This window comes from Chinchilla lanigera, unplaced genomic scaffold (genome assembly GCF_000276665.1).
Source record: "Chinchilla lanigera isolate Chin_1 unplaced genomic scaffold, ChiLan1.0 scaffold00024, whole genome shotgun sequence".
In the NCBI taxonomy this organism is placed as follows: Eukaryota; Metazoa; Chordata; class Mammalia; order Rodentia; family Chinchillidae; genus Chinchilla; species Chinchilla lanigera.
Window position 1 is genome coordinate 24,496,939 of NW_004955425.1, and position 23,268 is coordinate 24,520,206.

Below are 23,268 nucleotides of genomic sequence, written 5' to 3' on the forward strand. Positions count from 1 at the left end.
ATTAATCTTACCTCATTCAAGCCTTGCACTCAGGAGAAAAGCAGGCTCCAGGACGGTTCATAGCAAGAGGCGTCTATCACACCCTGGCTCAGAGTGAGGGAAGGTGGACCACTGCCTCCAATCCCAGTGGGAAGGGGGAGATCAGGAGAGTCTCACCAGTGACTCCTCCGCTGGGGGTGTGGCTTTGTTGGTAGAGAACCTTGACCTGTGCTGAGCTGGCAGCTACCAATGAGCTCCTAGAAGGAATTGGGCTGGAGACCTAGAGATATTGTTTGCTGGCTTCTCTGCCTCCAAGATATGTGTTTGTGTGCACAGGGTACCGAACCCAGAGCCTCAAGCATGCTAAGCCTGTGCTCTACCACCGAGTTCCAACTCCAGCCCCCACATCCCGTTTCTTGACAGCCTTTGGAAAAAACAAAACCTTTTACTTTTAGTTTTCTTTGCAGGGTGGGGTAGGGCAATGGTAGTCCTGGGGATTGAACCCAGGACCCTGTGTATACCAGGCAAGCTCTGTACCACTAAGCCACCCCAGCCCTGTTACCTTTAGTGCACATGAGTGATTCTATGGTGGTCTTCTTGGCAAGAGGCTAAGTTTTGCTCACAGTTCTATATCTCACCTGAGATAATAAGAGTGCAAATTTCCTTCTGACTTTATGCCATTTCCCTTCTTCTTGGCTTTCCCTGGGTGTCCATAAGTATTAAATGCAGGACAATTTTGGATAGCTTCTCTTTCTCACCACAAAGAGAACCGCATCTTACATACTTCAAAATTAAGCATTTAGCGTTTCTTTGATGGGTACATTTGTGTGGGTTTTCCTCTGGCAAGTTCTGCAACTGCTCATCACCAGTTGTCCTATTCTTGGTGCTGTTTCCGGTTTTGTGTAGATGCCCTCAATCTCAGAGACTCATGTGGTTATTACCCCTCCTGCTGTCTCCACACTGCAGGAAGGGGTCCGCCCTCCTCACAGAGCAGCCCGGGAGCAGTCCCTGCGCGAACACCTGCTCTGGCAGAAACACAGCTAGCAAAGGGGAGCAGCATCGAGTTCCTCTTTTGGCCAAGACACCCAGAAAGCAGACGGAGCCAGCTCTGCAGGGTGGCAATGCCGCCAACTGTCCAGAAGGAGGAAGGACAAAGTGACATCTCCAGGGACAAGAAACCAGGCCTTCTGGAGAAGAGGGTTAGCTAACTATATTTTTTTCTTAAGAAATAGACTGGTAATACCAATAGCTACCAAAAAGATAAGGAGATTAATAGACTGATGACTATTTTTAAGTGAAATTGCTGGGGGCTGTGTTCGGAACCAAAGGAGACTTAAGTAGAGTGACAACATGGTCCCTCTCCTCCCACTCCATGGAGAGGATGCCACCGGGCTGAAATGGCTTTTTGCAGCCCCTCTAACACACTGTCTCTCTGTCTCTCTATCTCTGTCTCTGTCTCTGTTTCTCTCTGTCTTTCTCTCAGGATGATTAAACTGGGGGCCTTGTGCATACCAGGCAAGTCAGTTTAGGTTTACAATAAAAAAACGTTCATTGAGCTCACATGGGCTCCTGTCGCCCCTATGAACTTCAGGAATTGCTGCAATACATACACTAAAACTGATTCACACACACACACACACACACACACACACACACATACATACACGCATGTGTGCGTGTTCACATGTGCAAGTACTGGAGACTGACAGGACCTTGCCCATGCCAGCCAAGTGCTCTCTACCACTCAGCTTTACCTGCAAGCATTTCTTAAACTTTTATTTTGAGGTAAGGTCTTGCTCAAGTGCCTAGGCCTGCCTTAAATTCACCATGCTCTTGCCTCAGCTTCCCAGGTAGCTGGGATTACAGATGTGCATCACCACACCCAGCTGTGACGAGCCAGTGTAGGTTCATTAACACACTGCTGGTATGAGGGTTCACTCTTGGTGGTGGATCTCCCATGAGTTCTGACAAATGCGCGGTGACATATGTCCATCATCGGGGTCACACAGAATAATAGACCTCTCCAAGTTCGGTGTACCTGCCCTCCTCCAGCTCCTGTCAGCACTGATCTTTCTGTTCCACACTGTCTCTTGCCTCAGAAGGCCATTTAGTTGAAATCATACAGCGTGAAGCCTGGACTGGCTTCTTTCACTTTTTAAAAACTCCACTCCAGCTTCTAGATTCCAGAATCATAAACTCTCACCCACATCTTACCGTGTGTTCCCAGGAAAAGGCCAGAGTGTTTGCTGCTGATAAGAAAAACGAGAACTTTCTCCCTTCACAAAGCCATGACCTCTTGTATCACTCCAGCAGGCAAAAAGATGCAGGCAGCTATCCCTTGTGTCACCAAAACTGTGACCAAGGATGGGATGACTTCCCAAGACACATGGGCAGCAGGACAGACACAGGCATTGGAAGCGTCTGCTGTACGAGCTTTTACAAAGACCACCAAGCCCTTACTGCTTATGGGTTTCCCTCCTTCCAAGCAGAGGCAGAACTTGAGATGACCATCGGGGCAGAGCACACAGCCTCCTTACAGTAGCCTGGCACTCAAGAAAATGTGCCTGCCCCTTCCTCAGACGACGCAGGATTCCCTCAAATGTCCCCAGCATGCCCACTGCCTCCATCTGAGGCAGACATACATTAGAAAAGTCACTCACACAGGGACTCTACCCCAGGGCACCTGTTTTTAGTACAGTAAAAAGTTTTCAGTGCATGACTCTCTGTTTTTACTTAAAGTAAGGCAGATGAGGACAAGTCACCTTGTGCTCATAAAGTCTTTTGCGGGTGAGGAGCTCAGAGCTTGCAAAGCCCCCTTTACCTGCTCCTCCCCAGCAGAGTGAGTGCCTGCATTTTTCTCAGATGAGAAGTATTTTCCTGCCTCTCTTCCCCAGCAAATAGCACAGAGGAAAAATAAGACCACCTACTGTCCTTCTATAAGCTTCCTCCCTCACTCCTCATCTCCAGGAAGAATCCTTACTTCTCAATTGTTGTTAAGCTGCTTAAAATGTTTTAATGAGTGCCAGGCGTCGTGGCGCACGCCTGTAATCCCAGCACTCGGGAGGCTGAGGCAGGAGGATCGTTGTGAGTTCAAGTCCAGCCTGGGCTACAAAGTGAGCTCAAGGCCAGTCTGAAGTCCATAGCGAGACCCTGTCTCAAAAAGACCAAAAAAAAAAAAAAATAAATAAAAAAATAAATGTTTCAATGCACCCAGGCAAGGTGCTGTACTGTCATCCCAGCACTTGAGAGACTGAGGCAGGAGGATCACGGGTTTGAGGCCAACCCCAGTTATGCAGTGAGTTCAAAGACAGTCTAGACTATATAGCAAGACCCTGCCTCAAAAAAAGAGAAAAAAAGTACAGATTCTCAAACAGTCTTGTGTTGCTCGGGAGCCCCGTTGCGCTCCATGTGGTGGCTGCTCCTTGGCCACGAGTGCCTGAGACCTACACGGGGGGTGGTTTGTGGCAGCGCTCAGCTGAGCTGGGATGTGGCCACGGGGCATCCCCTCAGTGCAGCTGGTCAGTGGCTCCTTCCTTGGGGGTTCACACTTTGGTGGGGTCTGCTTTACTTATGTTGCTTTCTGCTTCTCCTGGAAGAGGAGGCTGCTGGCCTCCCCTCCATAGAGCGAGGACAGCACGGTCATCAATCACATCAGCAGATCCCTTTTTGGTTTTTCTGGCCCGAGTGCAAAACCACCCTCCTGGGTTTGGTTTTGTTTTTGTTTTGGAAGAAGAAAGGGACTTGAGCAGCGCTGGCACTCAGAAGAGTGCTGGCATGCAGTGGGCATCCTGTGAGCCTTGGCTATCATTTTAAACATTGGCGGAGTATTTGCCCCTCTGACTCATGAAATTATTAGAGAAAGCAAAATTAAATGCTGCATTTTGAAAAGCCCTGAAACGGGCCAGATGTGGTGGTACATGCTGTGATCCTAGCACTCTGAAGGCTGAGGCAGGAGTGTTACCTCAACCTGGAGGTCTCCCTCGTCTCAAAATGCAAAAAAGAGAAAGAAACGACATAGACCCAGACTCAGCTGCTAATTTGCCTGCTACAGAGTAAGATGTGAGCATTCCCATCAGCTCCAACTTTGGAAGAGGAGCTTTTTCTGGATAACCTTGTCAAATGATTGAAAGAAGTTTGGAAAGAAGCACAGAGGACTCAGCATGGGGCATTTCGCAAAGTATGGGCAGCCTCAAATAAAAAATGCGTCCGTGATCTAAAGAGTCATCTGGGGCTAGAGGGGGCACGGCTAGTGGCACTGCACTTGCCTGGCACGCAGGACACCCTGGGTTCTGTCCCAGCACTGAAAAAGAATCCATGAGGAAGTCAGTTTCTTGAAATAATGAATTTTATGCATCTCACAAACAACGTTGTACCTGAAGACCAGGTTTCCATGCTAAGGTGAAAGAACGGTTTTACACTGAGTCCACCTGAGCTACTGGCCTGAGACACACGCAACGCTTTGACTGCTTTTGTTTTGTTTTTGTGGAACTGGAGATTGAATCCGGGGCACTCTGTCAGTAAGTCACATCTCAACTCTCTCTAGCTTTTGTTTGGAGACTGGGTCTCACTAAGTTGTCCTGGTTGGCCTTGACCTCTGGCCTTGAACTAGCAATTCTCCTGCCTCAGTCTCCCAAACAGCTGGGATTCCAGGTGTGTGCCACCACTCTTGGCTCCAATATTTGATGATGAGCCAATCTGTCCTAACTATACTCTAACTCACACATTCTCCTATTCAGGTACCCACTGAATCATCACTCATTATCTTTTTCTTTTGAGACAAGTGTCTTTCTTTTGAGACAAGCTGTCTAGTTTGGCCTTGACTTCACAATCCTCCTGCTTCAGCCTCCCAGACAACTGGGATTACAGGCATGTGCCACATGCCTGTCCCCCATTATTGTGTGCCACACACTGGCTTGGGCCCCCGTGTCCCAGTGTCCCAAGACAGACGAGATCACACACTAAATGCAGTGATAAGAGATGCCACGGCGCACTGTGGGGCAGGCGCAGGGGCGCAGCTGCGGCTGGGGAGGGCGGGCTTCCCAGAGGGTGGTGAGGGCTGGTCTGAAGGAGTAGGAGCAGCTTGCTGCTGAAGGGTGGCACTTGGCCAGGGTGCTGTCTGCCTCACATCACCCCTGACCTAGGGTACACACTCAGGTTTGCTGCAGACACCCTCAAAAGCCTTTTGAGTGTCAAATGGCTGACCTCATGCCAGCTTAACGTGCTTCTGGCTCCCCGAGGCTGCTGTTCCCCTGGGCTGATGATGGCTTTCTGAGCAGTGGGGCATAGACATCTAACCGCGTTCACCTGGCTGGGAGCTTTGGAAACAGCCCTGTGCTTGGGGTGGGGAGGAGCTCAGCGGTGCAGGGCCCTGAGGCGCATCCCCAGCACCATAAACCACAAGGAAACCAGCACAGGTGAGAGGCTAGGAGCACGCTTTATTGCTAGGGGTTTTGGCTTTATTGTTTTACTCGGGGCTTAGGTATTTTGAAGTTCCAAGTGATTTAGAAGTGTATCCAGGGCTGGTCACTTGTTATCTTCCCAGGGATGTCTGCATTTTAAAACTGATCAGTATTCACTATTATATACGAAAAGAAATTACAAAAACATCTACTCTGGGCTATAGGAGACCCTGTCTCAAATGCAAAAAAAAAAAAAATCCTGAAAAAATAGTGCTGGTTCCTTAGTCCCCTTGAGCACACCTCCAGCCAAGCAGATCATCACGAACCAGAGGACTCACACACTCTCGCTTTCAGGCCAGGCCGGTTTCTCACCTACCAGAATCATCTTTCCCCCCGCCCTCACTCAGCTGCCTCACTGAGTGTCACTGCACGTGCCTCCCCTCCCCCACAGGCCAGTCCAGGCCAGGCCTGGGCGTCCCCTGCTCTGGAATGAGCCCTATCTGGGTTCAGGCCATGTCTGGAGGGGCTGTGCAGTCCCTGCCGCGTGGCACACCCCTCCCCAGGACCTGCCAGGGGCGGCCAGTGGTGCTCCCTAAGGAAAGGTGACTGAGGGATTTTAAGTGAGCTTCTAAAAAGGCTGGAGGTAGATTTTTGTCATGGACATTTTAATGACCATTATTTGGGTGATGTTTAGGGTGTCAGATTATCATCCTGTTGTTCTGAAGAAAAAAAACCAGAATGAATTCCATATTCTCGTCAGAAAAGACTGAATTCAGCTCCTTTCTGCTCCTGAAGGAAAATCTCCTATTGGGGGCAGCAGCGTCCTTCGTGTGGGCGGGGGTGCCCACACCGCTGCAAACCCGGCTGCCTTCCCACACAGGTGGGGCCTGGGCTGAGCAGGGTCCGAGGACCCAGGATGCCCTGCCTGCCCCTCACCCCCACCCCGCCATCCCGGGGCTTCCTATTCCTCGTTCTTGTTGAAATCAAAACCCAGGGACCAGCCTGGTCACAATGGGAGTCTTTGTAAGCTGAGCCTTTGGGTCTTATCATTTATCTGACAAACCTAGCTAGGAAGCGCAGCCTGGGCTGGGATAAACAATGTGATGACCCAGGCCACCTGGAGTTCATCTGAGGCCAGGGCCCACGGACGCGGCTGTGCGTCCCAGTGACCCAGGGAGCTTCTTAAATGCAGACCCCAGACCTGCACCCGCAGCCTTGCAGGAGGGGACTCCCAAACAGTGCTCTCTCCTCCACGCTGCTGATGGAGTGGAGGGCGTGGCACGAACAGGCCCAGCGTGGCCTGGAACCACTGAGACTGGGAGCCATGTAAATTTTACCTCCTCTTAAGCTATCTATCTCTGATTTCAGAAGCTCCCGAAAGCTGACTATCGCAGGGCCTGAGACGCCACTCCACCCCTCACTGCACTTCGCAAACAACCAGGCACAGAGTGGTCCCCTAAGGACCTGAGGCTGGTCAGGAAGTGAGCCAGGCATACAGGCAGCCTCGGGAGGGCGTCTCTGTCTGGACAAGCACAGTCCTGCGGAAGGAAAGGTATTCTCCCTTCAGCTCACGGTCTGAGACCACGCACAGTGCTGTGTGCCGGCCGCGGGAGCAGCCGTGTGAAAAATCAAGGTTTGCGTTCAGATTCTTCCTGAGATTCTGTCTGAACCGTGAACCCAGAAGGGCGCAGGAAGGAGGAGGCCAGAGGTGGGGCAGCGGCTGTGTACCCTGAGGGAGGCCTCCAGGGCTGGGGATGGGGCAGGAGCCAGGATTCGGGGCTGGAGCCATCACCCCTAGCAGCTCCCGGTCTCCTCAGGACTGAGAGCTGTGGACCCTGCGGCGGCCACACGGCAGCAGCAGAGAGTCACTGCCAGGTAGTGTAAGGCCAAGCAGGCCAAGAGTCCACCCCTGAGCCAGAGGCCGAGGCCTGCACCACCCGGCCACCTCAGGACTTCTGGGAGGTTACAACTTCCTCGAAGAAGGGGGAAAGGCCGGGGAGTGAAGGACAGAGGGTAAGCAGCACGGAGTCCCGTTGAACCTATCCTTGCGTTCCTTACTGAAGATTCCAAGAGGGAAATTTTGCCTATTTTTCCAAATTAAGATAGGAACCCCTCAACATGGGTTAGGGGTGGTGCTCTGATCCTGGCCAAGCCCAGGCGGTGGCAGGTACCTCCTGCTGGCATCTCCAGTGCTAGTCACAAAGGGCCCCCCCAAATTTGCTGGTGGCAGGGGCTAGGGAGCAGAGAAAGGGCAGAGAGGAAGTGCCCTGGCCAGTGCCTTTAGTGGCAGGGCCTTTCTTTCAGACATTTCCCACTGATCAGAAGACCCTCACGCTATTAGTTGTTCATGATCTACCCCACATCTATGGCTGCTTACTTTATTTGGCATGAGAAGAGCTAAGTGCCTAGGGGTGATGTGAGAATTGTTAAAATATTATGACTTGACTATTCAGTAGCGCTCTGAACTTCGAAGGCACATCACTTTTGTCTCCACTGCTCTTTTCTTTCCTTCGAATACATCTCAAAAGCAATGCTGTCTTCCCAGCTGCACGGTCAAGGACACGTGCCTGACCAGACCACGGCCTCTGTCATCTTCCCACCTCACTCTGCAGATCCCTTCAGCACCACAGACATTTCCTGCTCTTTTAAGACCAAACCTCAACACTGTGGGTGCGAGCAAGGAGGACACTGCATGGACTGTGGCGTCTCAGCCACAGTAGATGTCCCTCCAGGTCACCAGAAGCTGGTTTTGGCCGAAGTTTCAAGCTGTGACCATAGGTGGGAGGAAAGTTTAGGACCTAGAGGGAGGTGGTGGCCCGGGAGAACGCACGGGCACAGGGCCTTCTATTCTGTGCCTCCCCACAGTTAGTCCTGACTTCTCACCTCCACCCAAGGCTACTTTGGCCTTGGGAACTTGGGCCCAAGGATGATACAGACAAGCTTTTACTGCCAAACTAACTTGCTCAGCCTCGCCTCAGTGGCAACCCTGCCTCTGCAGTCTTCTTACTTTGATCCGCGCATAAAGCCTGGCTTTTTGTTCTCTCCTTACCCAGCCTGAGGTTCTGGCCCCGTAAATCCTTGTGTCCTAGCTTGGTGTCCTAATCGTGGTATCTAGATCTTCTTACCCTGAAAATTCATGTCCAAACTCAACCTTCTGTCTCCTCCAACACCTTACTTCCACGTGGGCCTTTGTTCTCTGTTCCCTTTGACTTGAACTCTCCCAGCCCCTCTAACCCACCGCCTGATTGTAGAATCATGCCATGAGCCCTGTTTCTAGAAAAGTCATGACACAAGGGTGCAAAAGAAGAAAAGGCAGCTGGCTGTCTCCAACATGCACGTGTACACACTGCCTGACTGCCCCACGGTCCTCAGATCTTTACAGCTGGGCCACTTACCTCTGATCTGCAGATTTAACCAGCTAGGGGCTCACTCAGAAGACAACTGAACCCCAAGCCAGGAGAAAGGTGAGGTTGCTCATTTCAAAGCTGGGCCGATTTCAGGGTCTACAGTCACCTCGACTGTGACTTGAGGCCACGGGCCTTGGCTTGATGACAGTGGGCACCTATCTGTACCCCAGGGTGAGGGTTTCTGCCTTAACTCCCAGTGCTAGTACAGTACACATTCCCCATCCTCACCTTTCTGACCCATCATTAACATCTGTTGCATCTGGTCATCCCTACTTCCTGAAGGACTTTCTTGTTTCCTTTTTTTGTGGTGCTGCGATCAAACCCAGGGCCACAAGCAAGCTAGGCAAGTCTTCTGTCACTCAGCTGTGTCCCAGCTCCATCCTAAATGACTCTTTTCACTTGGCTTTGGATCTAACGCCTTAATTTTCTTTCTACCTCATTCAAGGCCACTTTCCAATCTCCTTTGCTGATTGCTGCTCATCTCCTTGAGCTCTCAGTCTTCTGGGTCCGCAGGGCTGAGCAGTCAAAACCTCCTTTTCCCCGTCTGCCTCCTCTTCAGGGGTCTCATCCACTATCATGCTTTAAACTGTATCTGCACCCTGAAAGAGCTCATCGTTTACTTCCCACCTAGGTGTCTCCTCTGAGTTCCGGTTTCTATCCAGTGCCTGCTTGGCATCTCCACTTGGACATCTGACAGCAGCTCAAATGTCATAGGAACACTGAGTCCTGCTTTCCCCTTACCTTCCTCTTCCCACAACCCTTCCCATTCCAGTAAAGGCAGCACCAGCCTTTCAGGAAAAGGAATGGAAAACTTGGAAGCTGCCTGAATGCTCCTCTCCTGCCTCAGTGAGAAACCCTCTCCAGTGTTCCAGTGCTTCAGGGCCCCACATCCTCCTCCATCCTGACCATACCACATTATCCTGACTCTTACTGTTCTTAGTTCTGAAGAGAAAAGAAAAAACACAACAACTTGCACATTAGTGTGATGTGTGTGTGTGTATGTGTTACTGGAAAAAAAAAAGCCAGGGATTTGCACTGAGCTACTGTAGATCCTCATCCCTTTTTATTTTTATTTTGAGATAAGGTCTTGCTAAGTCACTAAGTTGCCCAGTCTGGGGTCAAACTTGCAATCCTCCTGCCACAGCCTCCCAGAGTGCTGGGATTACACATGTACCACCTGGGCATGGGTAGTCCCATCTTGATGTCAGTTTCTTGGAGGAGCTAAGTCAACAAACACCCCTAGTTCCAGAGTGGTAGCTGGTGATTTCATCTCTAGTGGTATCCAAATCACAGTGGAAAATAAAAAGGAAGGAGGCTCCGACAGCCTCATTTTATCACAGAGGGGTTTATCATAAATGTTGTGATTTGGATCTCGAACATCCCCCAAACGCTTGTGTGTTCAAGTCTTGCTCTGCAGTAGAGCTCTGTTCAGAGGTGGGGCCTTCACGGTGTGGCTGTAGTCACTGCTCAGCAGGTTTGGGGGAGAGGGTCAGTTATAAAATCAAGCTCTCTCTTTGCTTCCAGCCACCACAAGCCGAGCAGCTCGCTCCATGACACAGTCCCCACCATGATATTCTGCCTCACCACAGGCACAGAGTGACAGAGCCAGCCGGCCATGGACTGGAACCCCTGAAACGGCAAGCCCAGACAACCTTACTTTAAGTGATTTGTTTTAGATGCTTTATCAGAGTGGAGGAAGGCTGACCACAACAATAAATAGTTTAATCCACACCCATGCGGGCCTTGTTTCCACAGTGAGAGGTTGGTGAGAGAAAGCTCAGGGGAAGCCGCAGTCCTGCTTTTGGTAGCACCCTTATCCCAAGGCCAGTGACATCCACCCCAGGGTGCCGATGAAGGAAGGGTAGCGATTAACATATGCCAAATAACTGCCACACACAGCTGTATGGCTTCTCTCAGAGGCCAAGTACGTAATGCAGGTTCACTGAGGGTCTGAATTAGAACATGTGACAGCCACGCGGGGTTCCTGAGCTTTGGTTTTGCTACAAGGAGGTGGACACATGAGAATCAACAGCGTCCCCTTATGCTCAGGAAAAGATGTTCCTGGGGAACAGTGCAGGTTGGAGACCGGACATGCGAAGGCTGTAGCCCACTGTGGCCAGAAAGAAACGAGCCCAGAGTGGGGACCTGGGATCAGGAGCAAATTATTAGCCCCCAAAGCTCAGCATCTCCTAAGGAGGAAACCCTTCTTCTTCATTTTACTTATTTGTTTATTCATTTATTTTTGGGACAAGGTCTCATTGTATAGCCTAGGCTGGCCCTGAACTCACTGTGTAGCCTAGGTTGGTGTTATGCTTGATACACTGTGCCAGCTTGAGGAGTCTAGAGGGTTGGCAGGTGACTCAGCAGTTCTACATCCTGAGTGTGCAAGAGGAGGGCGCAGAGATGGTGTAGGCATGAGCAGGTAGCCAGCATACAATATAGGGAGGGAAAGAGGCCGCTTGCCTCCTCCCCTTGTGCTCTTGCTGCTTTTGCTGTCTTCCACTGCCATGAACTACTGCCCTCTGCCATCTGTCACCTGCCGTGGAACCAGCCGAGTATGGACTGAAATCACCGTAAACAGTGAGCTAAATAAACCTTTCCTTCCTTAATGCTGAGTGTCAGGTATTTTGTCTCAGCAATGAGAGGAAAGTAACTAAGATAGTTGGGCTTGAGCTCACAACGATCCTCCTGCCTCAGCCACCCCAGTGCTGGGATTGTCTGGTTGGTTTCTTTGTCCTTCATTTTAAAGTCTGCAGAAGCCTCCAACACAGAGAACTCCCATAGCAACAAAACATGAGTTATGCATGAAATAAAAGGAGGCAAAGGGCATTTGTCTTAGCTCATGTCTAATAGCAAAGTAGGGCTTCTATTTTTTTTTTACCTTAATTATTTAACTGCTGCAGCTCCACCCAAAAGTCCCGCCTTCTAGTCCTTTCTTGGACATGAGATATAAAGTCTCTGTGTTCCCATTTTCCCCCAGTAGCAATCTTCTTTGTTTTTTGCTTAATTGGAACTAGAAATGTGTCAGGCTTTCCTCCCACAGACTAGAAAGCCACAGCCATGTTCTAGAGACCCCTCCTCACTGCTGCATGCAGGCTGCCACGGCCCGCTGAAGGCATGAGGCACCCTTTCTCCAGGGCTGAGCAGCCACTCACAGTGTGGGCCACAGAAGCCTATTACATTCCAGTCCTCACCCAGCTGCTGCGGCTGCTCACACCGCTGGCCATCATGTTAGGTCAGGGGCACAATGACAGTTCTTGCCTTCCTTCACTGCCCTACTAATTGCTGCTAGGAAGGACTCCCCTACATTTTTTTTTAAAGGTATGAAGAGAACCTACAAATTCACAAACTAAAATGTTTTGGATTTTCACTTTCTTGGGGGAGTGGTAATTTGGCTTATTTCTTATGATCTTTTTCCCCAGCGGTCCCACGGGAGTTGGGGCACCTCTTTCCCAGGGCCCAGGTCACACACCTCCGGTCCGTGGGGTACAGCTCCACGGTGACCACGTCGAGGGAGTTCCAGGCCGAGATGGTCAGCCCGTTGTACAGGCACAGCATGCCGATCATCATGGACTCGCTGGTGCCGAACCACAGGAAGAAGCAGCTGATGCCCGAGAGGACCATCGAGCCACCTGCCAAGGGTGCGGACAAGAAGCAGCGCTTTTAGCATCCCGGGGAGTGGGGCCCCTCTCAGGAGACTGACTTCACAGAGCAGCTGCAGCTGGGCTGCACAGAGCTCCGGAGCGAGCGATCCCCGGAGCGAGTGATACCTTGGGGCTGGCTGCTGCGGGCAGCGCACAGCGTCCACTTCTCGCCCACTTAAGTGACAGACAGACATTACTCATACCCAACTAGTACTTCAGTCTGTTACATCATGGAAACTGCGCACATGCTGTGGTGTTAGACACCATTTTTACGACAGTTTAGTCCAAGTAGAGGGTCTAAGGGGCCTGCCCGCCTGGGCCACACCCTCAGGGGGGCAGAGAGCCCAGAGGAGGCCGGGGCAGCTCTCCTCCCCCTCAGGGCTGAGCACATACCCAGCATGGTCAGGCGCCCGATCCTGTCCATCAGCAGGGCAGACACAATGTTCCCCGGCAGCACCGCCAGTGTCCCCAGGAAGTTGACGAAGTAGATCCAGTAGGCACTATAGTCATCATCAAAGGTAATCTGGCATCCCGTCTTATTGTGGAAAAAGGAGCAGTTCTGAAATTCACTGTCAATGAATTTATATGGCTCAAAATCTGGAGGGATAATGACAAAGAGAGTTCATCAAGATCTTAGCAGGTGCAAGCAGCAGGTCTCAGGACCAGAAAACCTACTAAAAACTCAGAAGGTCGTCATGGTGAATTCCTTGACAACCTCAGGGCCCGGGCTATTCTGGAGTTTGTGTTATAAACTCCGGAACAGAAGTTCTAGCAGAAGGAAGGGATAACTTTGGTTTTGGTGTTTTGTTTTTTGAGGGTCTCGCTATATAGTTCAGGCTGGTCTTGAACTCACTATAGTCAGTCCTCCTGCCTCAGCCTCCCAAGTGCTGGGATTACAGGTGTGTTCCACCACACTCTATAGGGATAACTTTGTTGAATGAAGGAATAAATGAAGTTAAAGAGCCCACTTATCTTCTGATTTCCTATGGTTGGCCACTGCTAATTATTCTATTTGTTTACTACTTTACAGTATTACTTTGCTCTAATTATCATGTTATATGAAGGTCATTATTATAGTACTAATAGCTTCCACACAAAACAATTTGTTCTAAAATACCCACATGTTGACCTTCTCGCTGCTAGAGAAGGAGCAGAGCTTTCCTGGGGTCCTCGAGGCTGAATTTGTAATTTATGGGCCATGTGGAGGAGCCCACCGGAGAACAAGGTCAGCCTCATCCTGAAGGTCTCTAGCTTTTACCGCTAGAGAGTTTTTTCTTGCACTTGAATCTGTGCAAAGGCTGCCAAGAGCCTGTGAGAGTCAAAGCTCTTATCTCCCTGCCAATCTCTCAGAAAGATCTGTCAGAAAGAAGGGTGGTCTTCTAAGGTTGAATGGGTTAGAAGATGGGTGATAGATAGCACTGTTTTTGTTTTGTTTTCGGCTACTGGGGATTGAACCAAGGGCCTACAACTGAGCTACACTCCAGTCCAATTACCTTATCTATCTATCTATCTATCTATCTATCTATCTATCTATCTCTGAGACAGGGTCTGGGTAAATCATTAAGTTGCAAAGGCTAGGCTCAACTTGTGATCCTCCTGTCTCAGACTTCCAGAATGCTGGAATTATAGGAGTCACCACACCTGACTAGATAGCACCATTTAAAATCGAAGACTCTGGGGCTGTAATCCCAGAGCTCGGGAGGCTGAGGCAGCGGGATAGCTATGTTTGAGGCCAATCTGGGCTATACAAGTGAGTTCAAGTCCAGCCTGGACCACATAGCAAGACCCTGTCTCAATCAAAAACAAAAACAAAAACAAACAAATCAAAGACACCAGACCTCATTCTCATTTACAGCTCAGAGGAGCTGGATCCTGTCTGAGTACCATGAAGAGGGGGCTGCCACCTCAGATAGACATTGATCCACCTGCAGGGCCAGGCTACTATTCTGGACTCATTTTATAGGACCAATGTGTGTGTGTGTATGTGTGTGTGTGTGTGTGTGTGTGTGTGTGTGAGAGAGAGAGAGAGAGAGAGAGAGAGAGAGAGAGAGAGGCTTGGAAATCAGATAAGCTGGCTTCAAACATCAGCTGTTACTATTACTAGCTCTGCGGCCATAGGACTGAAGTTTTCTAAGCCTCTGCTGTTGTGAAAATGATGGGAGGGATCGTGTCTGACTCTTCCAGGAGGAAACAGCACAGCTTCCGGCCAGCTTCCCAGCCCCTGGGGCACAGGCTGTACTAAAACAGCCCCTAAGCAAGCACAGTCACAGGCTGTTGTCTCTGTGGACTGTGCAGTCAGGCCTGGCTTCCACAACCTCCAGCTTTTGGAGCCAGGCTTCTCAAAGCAGTTACTGGCCGCTTAGGCTCATATGCTCAGGCTGGTCTACTTGGTACTGACCAAATGAAAGGTAAGCCATATATTTGGGTAAAAAGGAAAACAGGATTTATTTAAAGCTAGCTCTGGGGAGATGGAGGGGCCTATTAGTGTCAAATCACCATCTTGCTTTGTAGGAGCAGGGACTGAAGTCCTTCACTGGTGCCAAAACTGTTACCGGCCACACTGCTCGTTCGTTCAAGTTTGTCTACTTGTCACTAACCCAACCCAAAAGGCTGTCCATTTAAAGTAAAACATTATTTAAAGCTCACTCTAAAAAGATCGAGGAGCTCTTTAGCCTCAAGTCGCCACCTTCCTATCTATTATTGGCCATGGGTCTTTTAAAATAAAACACAAAAAAGAGAAAAACACAAAGAGATAATGCAGATCTTTACACTTACAACTATCTCTAACTCATCCTCCTCTTTCTTACAAAAAACAAGTGGGGCTCCTGGCCTCCCGGGCCTGGCATCTACATACTCTATCACAGACATCTACATATTCTGTCTTAGACTTTTGGGGGCCGAGGAGGGGGGATGTTGCTATATACTCAACAAAAAAAGTTTAGAGTTCTATTTTACAGTGCCAGTTACAAAACTACAGGTGAAAATTATCAACCAGAAGCTTTAAATTTTTTTTTTTTTGCAACTCTGAACTCAGGCAAGCACCACTTGCACTTAAATCTAACAAAGAAAAACAATAAAGCTTATCTTTGATGCAAACTGATTCAGAGAACTTGTTCTTTCTTTCTTTTCTTCTTTTATTGCAATGCTGGGGATTGAACCTTGGGCATGAGCACTGAGCTACATCCTCAGGCCTTTTTCTTTTTCATTTTGAGATAGTCCCCAAGTTGCCTAGGGTAGACTTGAATTTGCATCCTCCTGGCTTAGCCTGTTCATTTGCATTTTATTTATGTATTTATTTATTTTTTTATTTAGAGACAGGGTCTTGCTCTGCAGTTCAGGCTGGCCTTGAAGTCACTATATAGTCCATGCTGGTCTTGAACTTGCAGCAATCCTCCTGCCTCAGCCTCCCAAGTTCTGGGACTCCAGGTGTGTACTGCCACGCCTGGCTCATTTACACTTTAATTTTCAGATCCCACAAAGCCTGTGGCCACACCATCACATGGTTATCATATTTCTGGGGCCCTCTGAAAAGACCCCAGCCTGAGGCAGTGCTGGGCAACCCACCTACCTGTGTTGTCAAAAACGGTATCAATAAATGTACAGTTCTTGAAGTAGGTGTTGACTGAAGTCACATCCTCAAATGTGCAGGATTTAAACACTGAATCTTTGAACGTTACAGATTTGAATTTGACTCCTAGGAATCTGTCCAACACACATACAACATTCATGTGAACAATTTGTGTCCATTAGAGTTCAAAGCTGTCAAACAGGTTTAGAGGTGTGGTGCTGTACTGGAGATTTCCTTAACAGTAAAGGACACAGACTTTGGAACTGGTAAGCACTTTCCTCTTTTCTTCTGCCTTGTACAGCTTGTCCTTTGGCTGCCTCACAGCTCAGAATTATTTGCCACCAGGAAAGGTGCGACCCTCAAGCTCACTTAGCTTTTTGTCATGTTGGTAAAACATTTTGTGGGCTATGTGATCGGAGGTAGAGAGATTGAGGATTTCCTCAATCTTTCCATTTCCGCGGCTACTTATTTTTCAGTCCTACCCCATGGATCTTCCATATGCCTTCATTTCAAAATTCTCTATCTGGGGTGAGTGGTTCTAACTTGAGGATGTTTTTTCCAGTACTAGGGATGGAACCTAGGGCCTTGCACATGCCTGGCAAGCACTCTACCACTGAGCCACACCCTCAGCCCCTTGAGCTTTTCATGCACGTCTGTAGCCTCTCCTGCATTGCAGTGTAGTGCAGTGTAGGGAATTCCAACCATCCTGCAGAGAGGCACGGGAATTCTGCTTTATTATGTGAGGACTGACTACTTCTGTTGGGAAAAGCACAGGTCACACTCATTTCCAGGAATATCTCCTTTCAACAGCCAGCAGATATTGCTTGATTCTTTTTTGGCTTTTGCAGACAGGGTCTCACTATGCAGTTCAGGCTTGCCTTGAACTCACTTTGTAGCCCAGGCTGGCCTCAAACTCACTGCCATCCTCCTGAGTCAGCCTAACAAGTGCTGGGATTACAGGCATGTGCCACCATGCCTGGCCTTCAGATACTGCTTGAGATAGAGAATTACAAGAGTCCTGTTCAGTTTTGGAAATGTGTAGAATGACGAGAGCTTTTGGAGTGCATTTCAGGATGTTACAAGAGAGGGCTGTCAGACATCTTAGGTGAGGCTGTGGTTCCGCACTGGAAAGGCCTGGCTGTGATGTGGGTGAATACTCACTGGCGGGCCTGGGTACTCCACTGAGAGTCTGGAAGTGGATCCTTAGCCAGTCATGGAGAGGGAAATGCTTGCTCACCTGAGGAGTTACTCTCCTTAGGGAGAGAAAGGGACTAATCCTTTTAGGCAGGTGAGCTGACTTCAAAGTAATCCACTAACTGCTGGGTTCTTTCAACTCTCAGTGTAACACAGACTGGGCCCATCAGGAAAAGTGACCAACCAGCCTAAAAAATCAGCTTGTCTCAGCTTCCACTTTGGGGCTCCAGAGCAGAACCATCGCAGTGCACTAAAGGAGGCTTGAACATGGCACATTTTAAGAAGATTACACTTTTTTTAAAAAAATGGGACTGAATTTGGAAAAGGGAGGCCATTTTAGTTTTTTCTTCTTTTTTAAATTGAGGTAGTTGTAGTTTTGAATGGGCAATACACACGCAAGGTACAAAATTCAACAGACTGAAGAAAGAAGCAGCCCCCCAAACCGTTTGGTTCCCCTGCCCAGTGAGAGCCACGGGGGCTGGCTTCACGTGGCTTGTCTCTGTGGTCCATTTGCAGGCTCTCCTATGTCAGTGCAAGTGGGGGTGGCTGCCTTTGTACCATTGGAATGGGGAAGCTAGTTTTTTTAAAAATGTATCAGCCTACAGTATTTCAATTTTCCCTGAAATGCAGAACATGTTTTCCATGATCAAAAAAGTAAATACACAGTATCTATTTTTCAATGGTTTAAATATGGTACTATTAAAATTATTAATCATGGGCCAGGTATATAGCTCAGTGGCACAAACGCCTGCCTGTTAAGCGCAAGGTCCTAAGTTCAACTCCTGGCACAAAAAAATTATTAATTATTGCATTGCTATGGTAAAAACAATTCTAAGTGATCGCTGACTATCCAGCTTAGAACTTCAACAAATTACCAAAACTACAACTGAGACATATACATATTTTAGAAATAGCTAAGGGATTAACAGTAACTTTTAAAATAAAGTAAATTTTCACTCTAGAATTACAGAGCAAATTACAGAGCATTTGATGGTAAGGTTTTTGTAAATTCCAGTTCAGATTTAAGCCAGGATTTCAGGTGGGAGAGGGAAGCTGATCCTACCTGGTTTCAACTATGGTTAGGGCCCTTGATGAATCACTAACCAAAACAAGGACTGCCTAGTCAGTAACTCTCCTTTTTATCACACAAATTTTTTTCATCTTTTCAAACTGGTTTTTGCTTTGGGAAACTTTATTCGAGTACTTTGGATTTCACTTTCATCATTTTGAAGCTGGGGCCACTGCCTAGTAATGTAAGCTATCCTGAACTCACACCGGTGCCATTTTCTCAGACAGCCCAGGAAGGGATCTGTCCTTTATCCGCTCCTTGCCCTTTCTGTAACAATGTGCCTGGACCGCCGCCCTGAGCCAAGGATCCCACACCTAGCAGCTTCCCTCGCTAGCACACGTGGCATTTTCAAAGCCCATAACTCGGGCAGTCATTGCCATTCTCTAATGGAAACTCATCCGGACAGAACCAAGCTCCACTCATCGACCTGGCGCAGGAGAGCAGGGAGCGTTCTGAAAAGCAGCCCCTCTCTCAGGAATGGAGCTCATCAAATTACACTTCAGATTTGTTCTCGGGGTAAGTGACTCCCTTACCCCTCACCATTTTCTTTTCTCTTCCTTAACTTACTCTCATTGTTCTGCAGGGTCTCTCTAACTTTTCTTTTCACACTCACCAATTCTGCTACTTAATAAACGTGAGACAACTCAGTTTTAGAAGTAGCATTAGGTGAAGTGACTGATACACAGGCATCTTCAGAGCCTGTTTGGAAGTATTCTTATTTAGCCTGAAAATGACTAAGTGTAAAAACTAAAAGACAAACAAACCCCACAGACTTTAGTACAGTGAATCCTAGTAAGAAATCAGATTTTGTGAATGGGTAGCAAATTAATTGTTTCAAAGTGTCCAGACCTGCCATTGTCATATTCCATCCCAGTATGAATCTGATTTTCCATTGTAAAGTTAATGCTGAAGTTTGCGTATTTATCCTTTTGCACATTTCTGGTTAGCAGTGCATATTCATCAGACTGCAGGTGTTTAATGACGTCAGGGAACCACACTGATAATCCATAGTACCTGCAAAGACCAAGAAACACATTTATAATGGCGCTGGCCCCGCTCGGTGTGGAGTGCCTCCCAGCATTTTCAGCCGTGATGGTTCCAGCTCTGACTGGCTCCCTCTAACATTTGAAAGAAGCATCACATAGCAACTAGAGGCACCCCATCTCCTTCAAGATTACTCTGCAAAAGTCAAGCTAGAGAGATGGCCTGGTTAGCTGGAAAACCCCAAGTGTGCAATCCCTGAACCCTTTCTCTGAGCAGAGATTGAGCAAGAATCCCATTCTATACCCACACATGGGTGTCTGAATGTGCCTCCCTAAAATTGGGTCCTAAACCCCAATGTGACTGTAACAAGAAATGAGGCCTTTAGATGGTAATTAAGTCACACAGTAGAGTCCTCATCAATAGAATTAGTATCATGTAATAGCTGTGTGGAGGAGTCCTTCCTTCCCTCTGGCCCCTCCATCTCTCCACTGGTTGAGACAGAACTGGTCCCCAGCGGGGGATGCAGCAGGGAGTGCCATCCTGGAAGCTGAGTCAGCCTCACTGGACACTAAAACTCTCAGCACCTTAATCTTGGACTTCCCAGCTAGAGAACTCTTTGTTACAGCAGCACAAATGGACCAAAGCACACAACACTCTGGCCCCAGGTCATTCCTACCAACCAGGCTGCACTGAGAAACCCCATTTCCTCCTAATCTAGGGGTATAAACCCCTGGGACCCAAGAAGTGTGAGACCCTTACAGAATGACCTCTGTTGCTAGTGGCAAAACTTTCTGGGTTCCCACACTACTGTGATCCTGCCAGTGGGGTGCAGAGCCCCACTTCCCAAAGTGGTTCAAGGCTGTGGGAAAGGACATCTAGGTTACTCTCTGAAAATTCAGATTATTTCCACTATCTGCCCCGACCCCTAATATATAGTCATCATGCTCGTGAGCTGTTAGTCCAATGGCCACTAACCACAGGCTGCTACCGAGCGATGGGAATATGGTTAGTGCACATGGAGACATGCAGAACACCGTAGGGTCTTGAAGAGTTCAAAAACAGAATGCAAAACCAACTATTAGTAATTTATATATTGGTTGTATGTTGAAATCATATCCCTTAGGACATAGCAAGTTGAATAAAATATAGTACTAACATTCATTTCACCTGTGCCCTTTTGACTTTGTTTTTGGTATGTGGCTACCAGTATATGAGGTTCACATTACATTTCTACTGGACACTGCCGCTCTAATGTAGCACAGTAGTTCCCAAAGTGGGACCTCTGGACAAAGCCTATGAACCTGGCCTCATCCAGATCAGAGGAACTGAAGCTCCTGGGAGTAGAAGCACATGCAAGTTCCGGAAGCCCTGGTCTGGGGTGTGCCCAGTGACCGCACCTGCACAAGGGAAGACGTGGTTTTGAGCACAGCCACTGTAGGAAGACTGGGTTTGAGTCCTGGCCTGGCCACTTGTCAGCTCTGTGCCCTTGGGCCACTTAGCTAAGCCTGTGTCACCCACCTCTACCCCTGGAATGATGGTACAGTGCCCCCTTCCCCGCAACCGCTCAGGTTAAATGGGGTGCAAGGCACCCAGCACACTGAGGGTACTCACAGGACAGTGTGAGTCATTTTATCACCTAATTATGACAGGGAGCTGATTAAGAAGTCACTCAAGGGTGCAGCAACAGCTGTGCATGGCTCACTAGTCACACGCGAAGGGCAAACCCTTGCAAAAGGCAACCATCAGGAAAGCACACTGCCTTGGACAGCCCATTGTCAGTGACCACTAATTCTTCATTTATTCAGCACTTGCTGAACATCCAAGACGTAAGGCACAGTTGAGTTTCAGGGACACAGCAGGAAGGAAATGACAGAACTTCAGATCTGGCCAAAAAATGAGCATACTGACAAGATAAGCACCGAGGGATGATTACCATGTATGCTTTTGCTCCTAGAGAGAGGTCTGCCCTCTTGGTCCCTCACTCTGTGTGTAGTGCATGGTCACCACCTGACATGTGTTCGTTTTCAGGCCTCCGTTCCATTCATGGAACTTCTAGGTGATGGATGAGAATGACTTTAGATCTTCTAAACCAATGCTCTTAACTCAAAGTGAGGACCTGCGCCGCACGGCTGGGCAGTCACACCACAGACCGTGCACACAGGACAAAGACTCCAGTGTCCTCCTTTCCCTGTGCGACACCTCAGCAAGCTCCAGAAAGAGTCGTCTCTGATCATTCGCCTGTTTTAGTTTAAGACACAGAGCTTGTAGGATAAATGCCTAGCGGCCTACAGGGTAGGGAATCATCTGACTGTTTTTGCAGGCTATAATCGAGTTACATACACAAAGTAGAGATGTCAACCGTTAGAAAAGAAAATAAAATCCCTAACTTGTCTCCCTATCTCCTCTTTTCTTAGAGCACATACATGGCATTTTACTCATTGGAAACAATTGCTTCTTGAGCTATTACCACATGCCATGAATACACACCAGTGAGCAGGTAGTTACACTCCTGTCCTCATGCAGCTTCCAGAGCCAGAAGGCAGAGCGCTAGTCTTTGTTAGAATGAAGAAGCCTTTTGTACAGCAGAAGATGGAAAATGCCATGAAGAATCAAAGCTGAGCAGGGGACAGGGAGTGCAGACAGGCCGCAATTAAAAGGGAAAGAAGGGTGACTGGGATGGTGGCACTGAGGGAGGGCTGGAAGGAGGTGAGGACAGGCAGCAGGGCCAGAGCCAGGGCTGGGGTGGAGACTGCCTGGCTGCTGAGGGACAGTGACCGCAGAGATGCTGCTGCGGCTGGGCGAGCTGAGGAGGAGGGACAGTGGATGGTGGCAGGGTGACCACCCAGGGCGGTAGTGACTCTGCTGTACCATTTGTTTTGCCAGGCCATGTTTCCAACAGAAATAACATCATTGGTTTAGAAAAACCATACCTGTCAACAAATCACAACGGAACAAAACTCTCTCCCAGCAGGTGAATGGCACCAAGCAGGGTAAGAAAAACCAGAGACACAGCTGGGAGCTATGAGTGACATTGCATGAGTTCAGTCCCCCAAGAATTTAAGTATCACTTACCCAAAGGACAGGGTGAACCAGACGATCGTAAGCTTTATTGTATTTTCCCTGACAGGGTAGTTGAAACATCTCATAAAAGTCAACCAAATCTGTGAAATATTAGAGAGTTAGTTTTCTCAGTTAGTCAACTTCACTCTTCCCATCAAATTATTAAAAAGCTGAGTTTTTCTTGGGCTGAGTTCATCTTAACTTAACATGTAAAAGCGTAAGGCCACAGGGAACCAAATACTGGAACTGTCACTTTTCGGCTTCCAGGAGGTCCACAGATCTAGGGCAGCCTATCACTGCCCGACTCCTGGCCTGACACCTTCCTTCCCAAAGATGGGGCTCGCAGGCTGGCAGCCAATCCAGAAGGGGCCCACTGCCCTGCCCCACCTTGGAAGCCAGGCGTCCTGGGTGGGTGGGCAGGAGCCTGGCTTGTGGGACAGTCACAGTGAGCCCTTCTTCTGACTGTGCCCAAGCAACACTGACACACAGGCCCTGCAGGACTCAAGACTTACTCCATATAGTTCTGTGCGGACCCGAACAAAACACCTCCGGTACCAGGTCCCGGTGTCACTCTCGATTTCAATCAGCTCATCTATTTGCTTCGGGGTTTTGATCTTGTTCACCTGCAGAGAACAAGAGAGGGCAAAGAGCTGAGTTTGAGTTCACAACGTGTTTTTAAAAGAGCAAAAATTGACTTCAATAGAAAGTAATCACTCCCCGCACACACAAGGCCAGTGGGACTGGTGTCCCAGTGCAACCAGCACCTGAAGAACAGAGTGGGAGTGAGTGGTGAGGCATCTAAGGAGACAGGGAGGCGGCGAGTGTCCAGAGACAGAAACACCTGCTCCAAATCATCACCGCCAAGATACACACGAGGAAGAAGACCTGCACCTAGATTAGCTCTGGGCTTGGAATTATGTCACCGGAACTAACGTGGCTGTGCACAATTTTGGGAACCTCCTTG

At 48.7% G+C, this 23,268-nt stretch overlaps 1 protein-coding gene across 2 annotated transcripts in view; it reads right to left on the reverse strand.

Moving 5' to 3' along the window:
* Positions 1–23,268, reverse strand: part of Sv2c (synaptic vesicle glycoprotein 2C) — a 193,252-nt gene that overhangs the window by 7,635 nt on the left and 162,349 nt on the right. For both annotated transcript variants that reach the window (XM_013514921.1, XM_005386041.2), the window contains 6 exons: positions 22,817–22,927; positions 22,317–22,405; positions 19,110–19,274; positions 15,998–16,131; positions 12,823–13,026; positions 12,258–12,417 (listed from right to left, as the gene is read on the reverse strand). In XM_013514921.1, the coding sequence (XP_013370375.1) occupies positions 12,258–12,417; positions 12,823–13,026; positions 15,998–16,131; positions 19,110–19,274; positions 22,317–22,405; positions 22,817–22,927 (863 nt within the window). The remainder of the gene's footprint in view (positions 1–12,257; positions 12,418–12,822; positions 13,027–15,997; positions 16,132–19,109; positions 19,275–22,316; positions 22,406–22,816; positions 22,928–23,268) is intronic.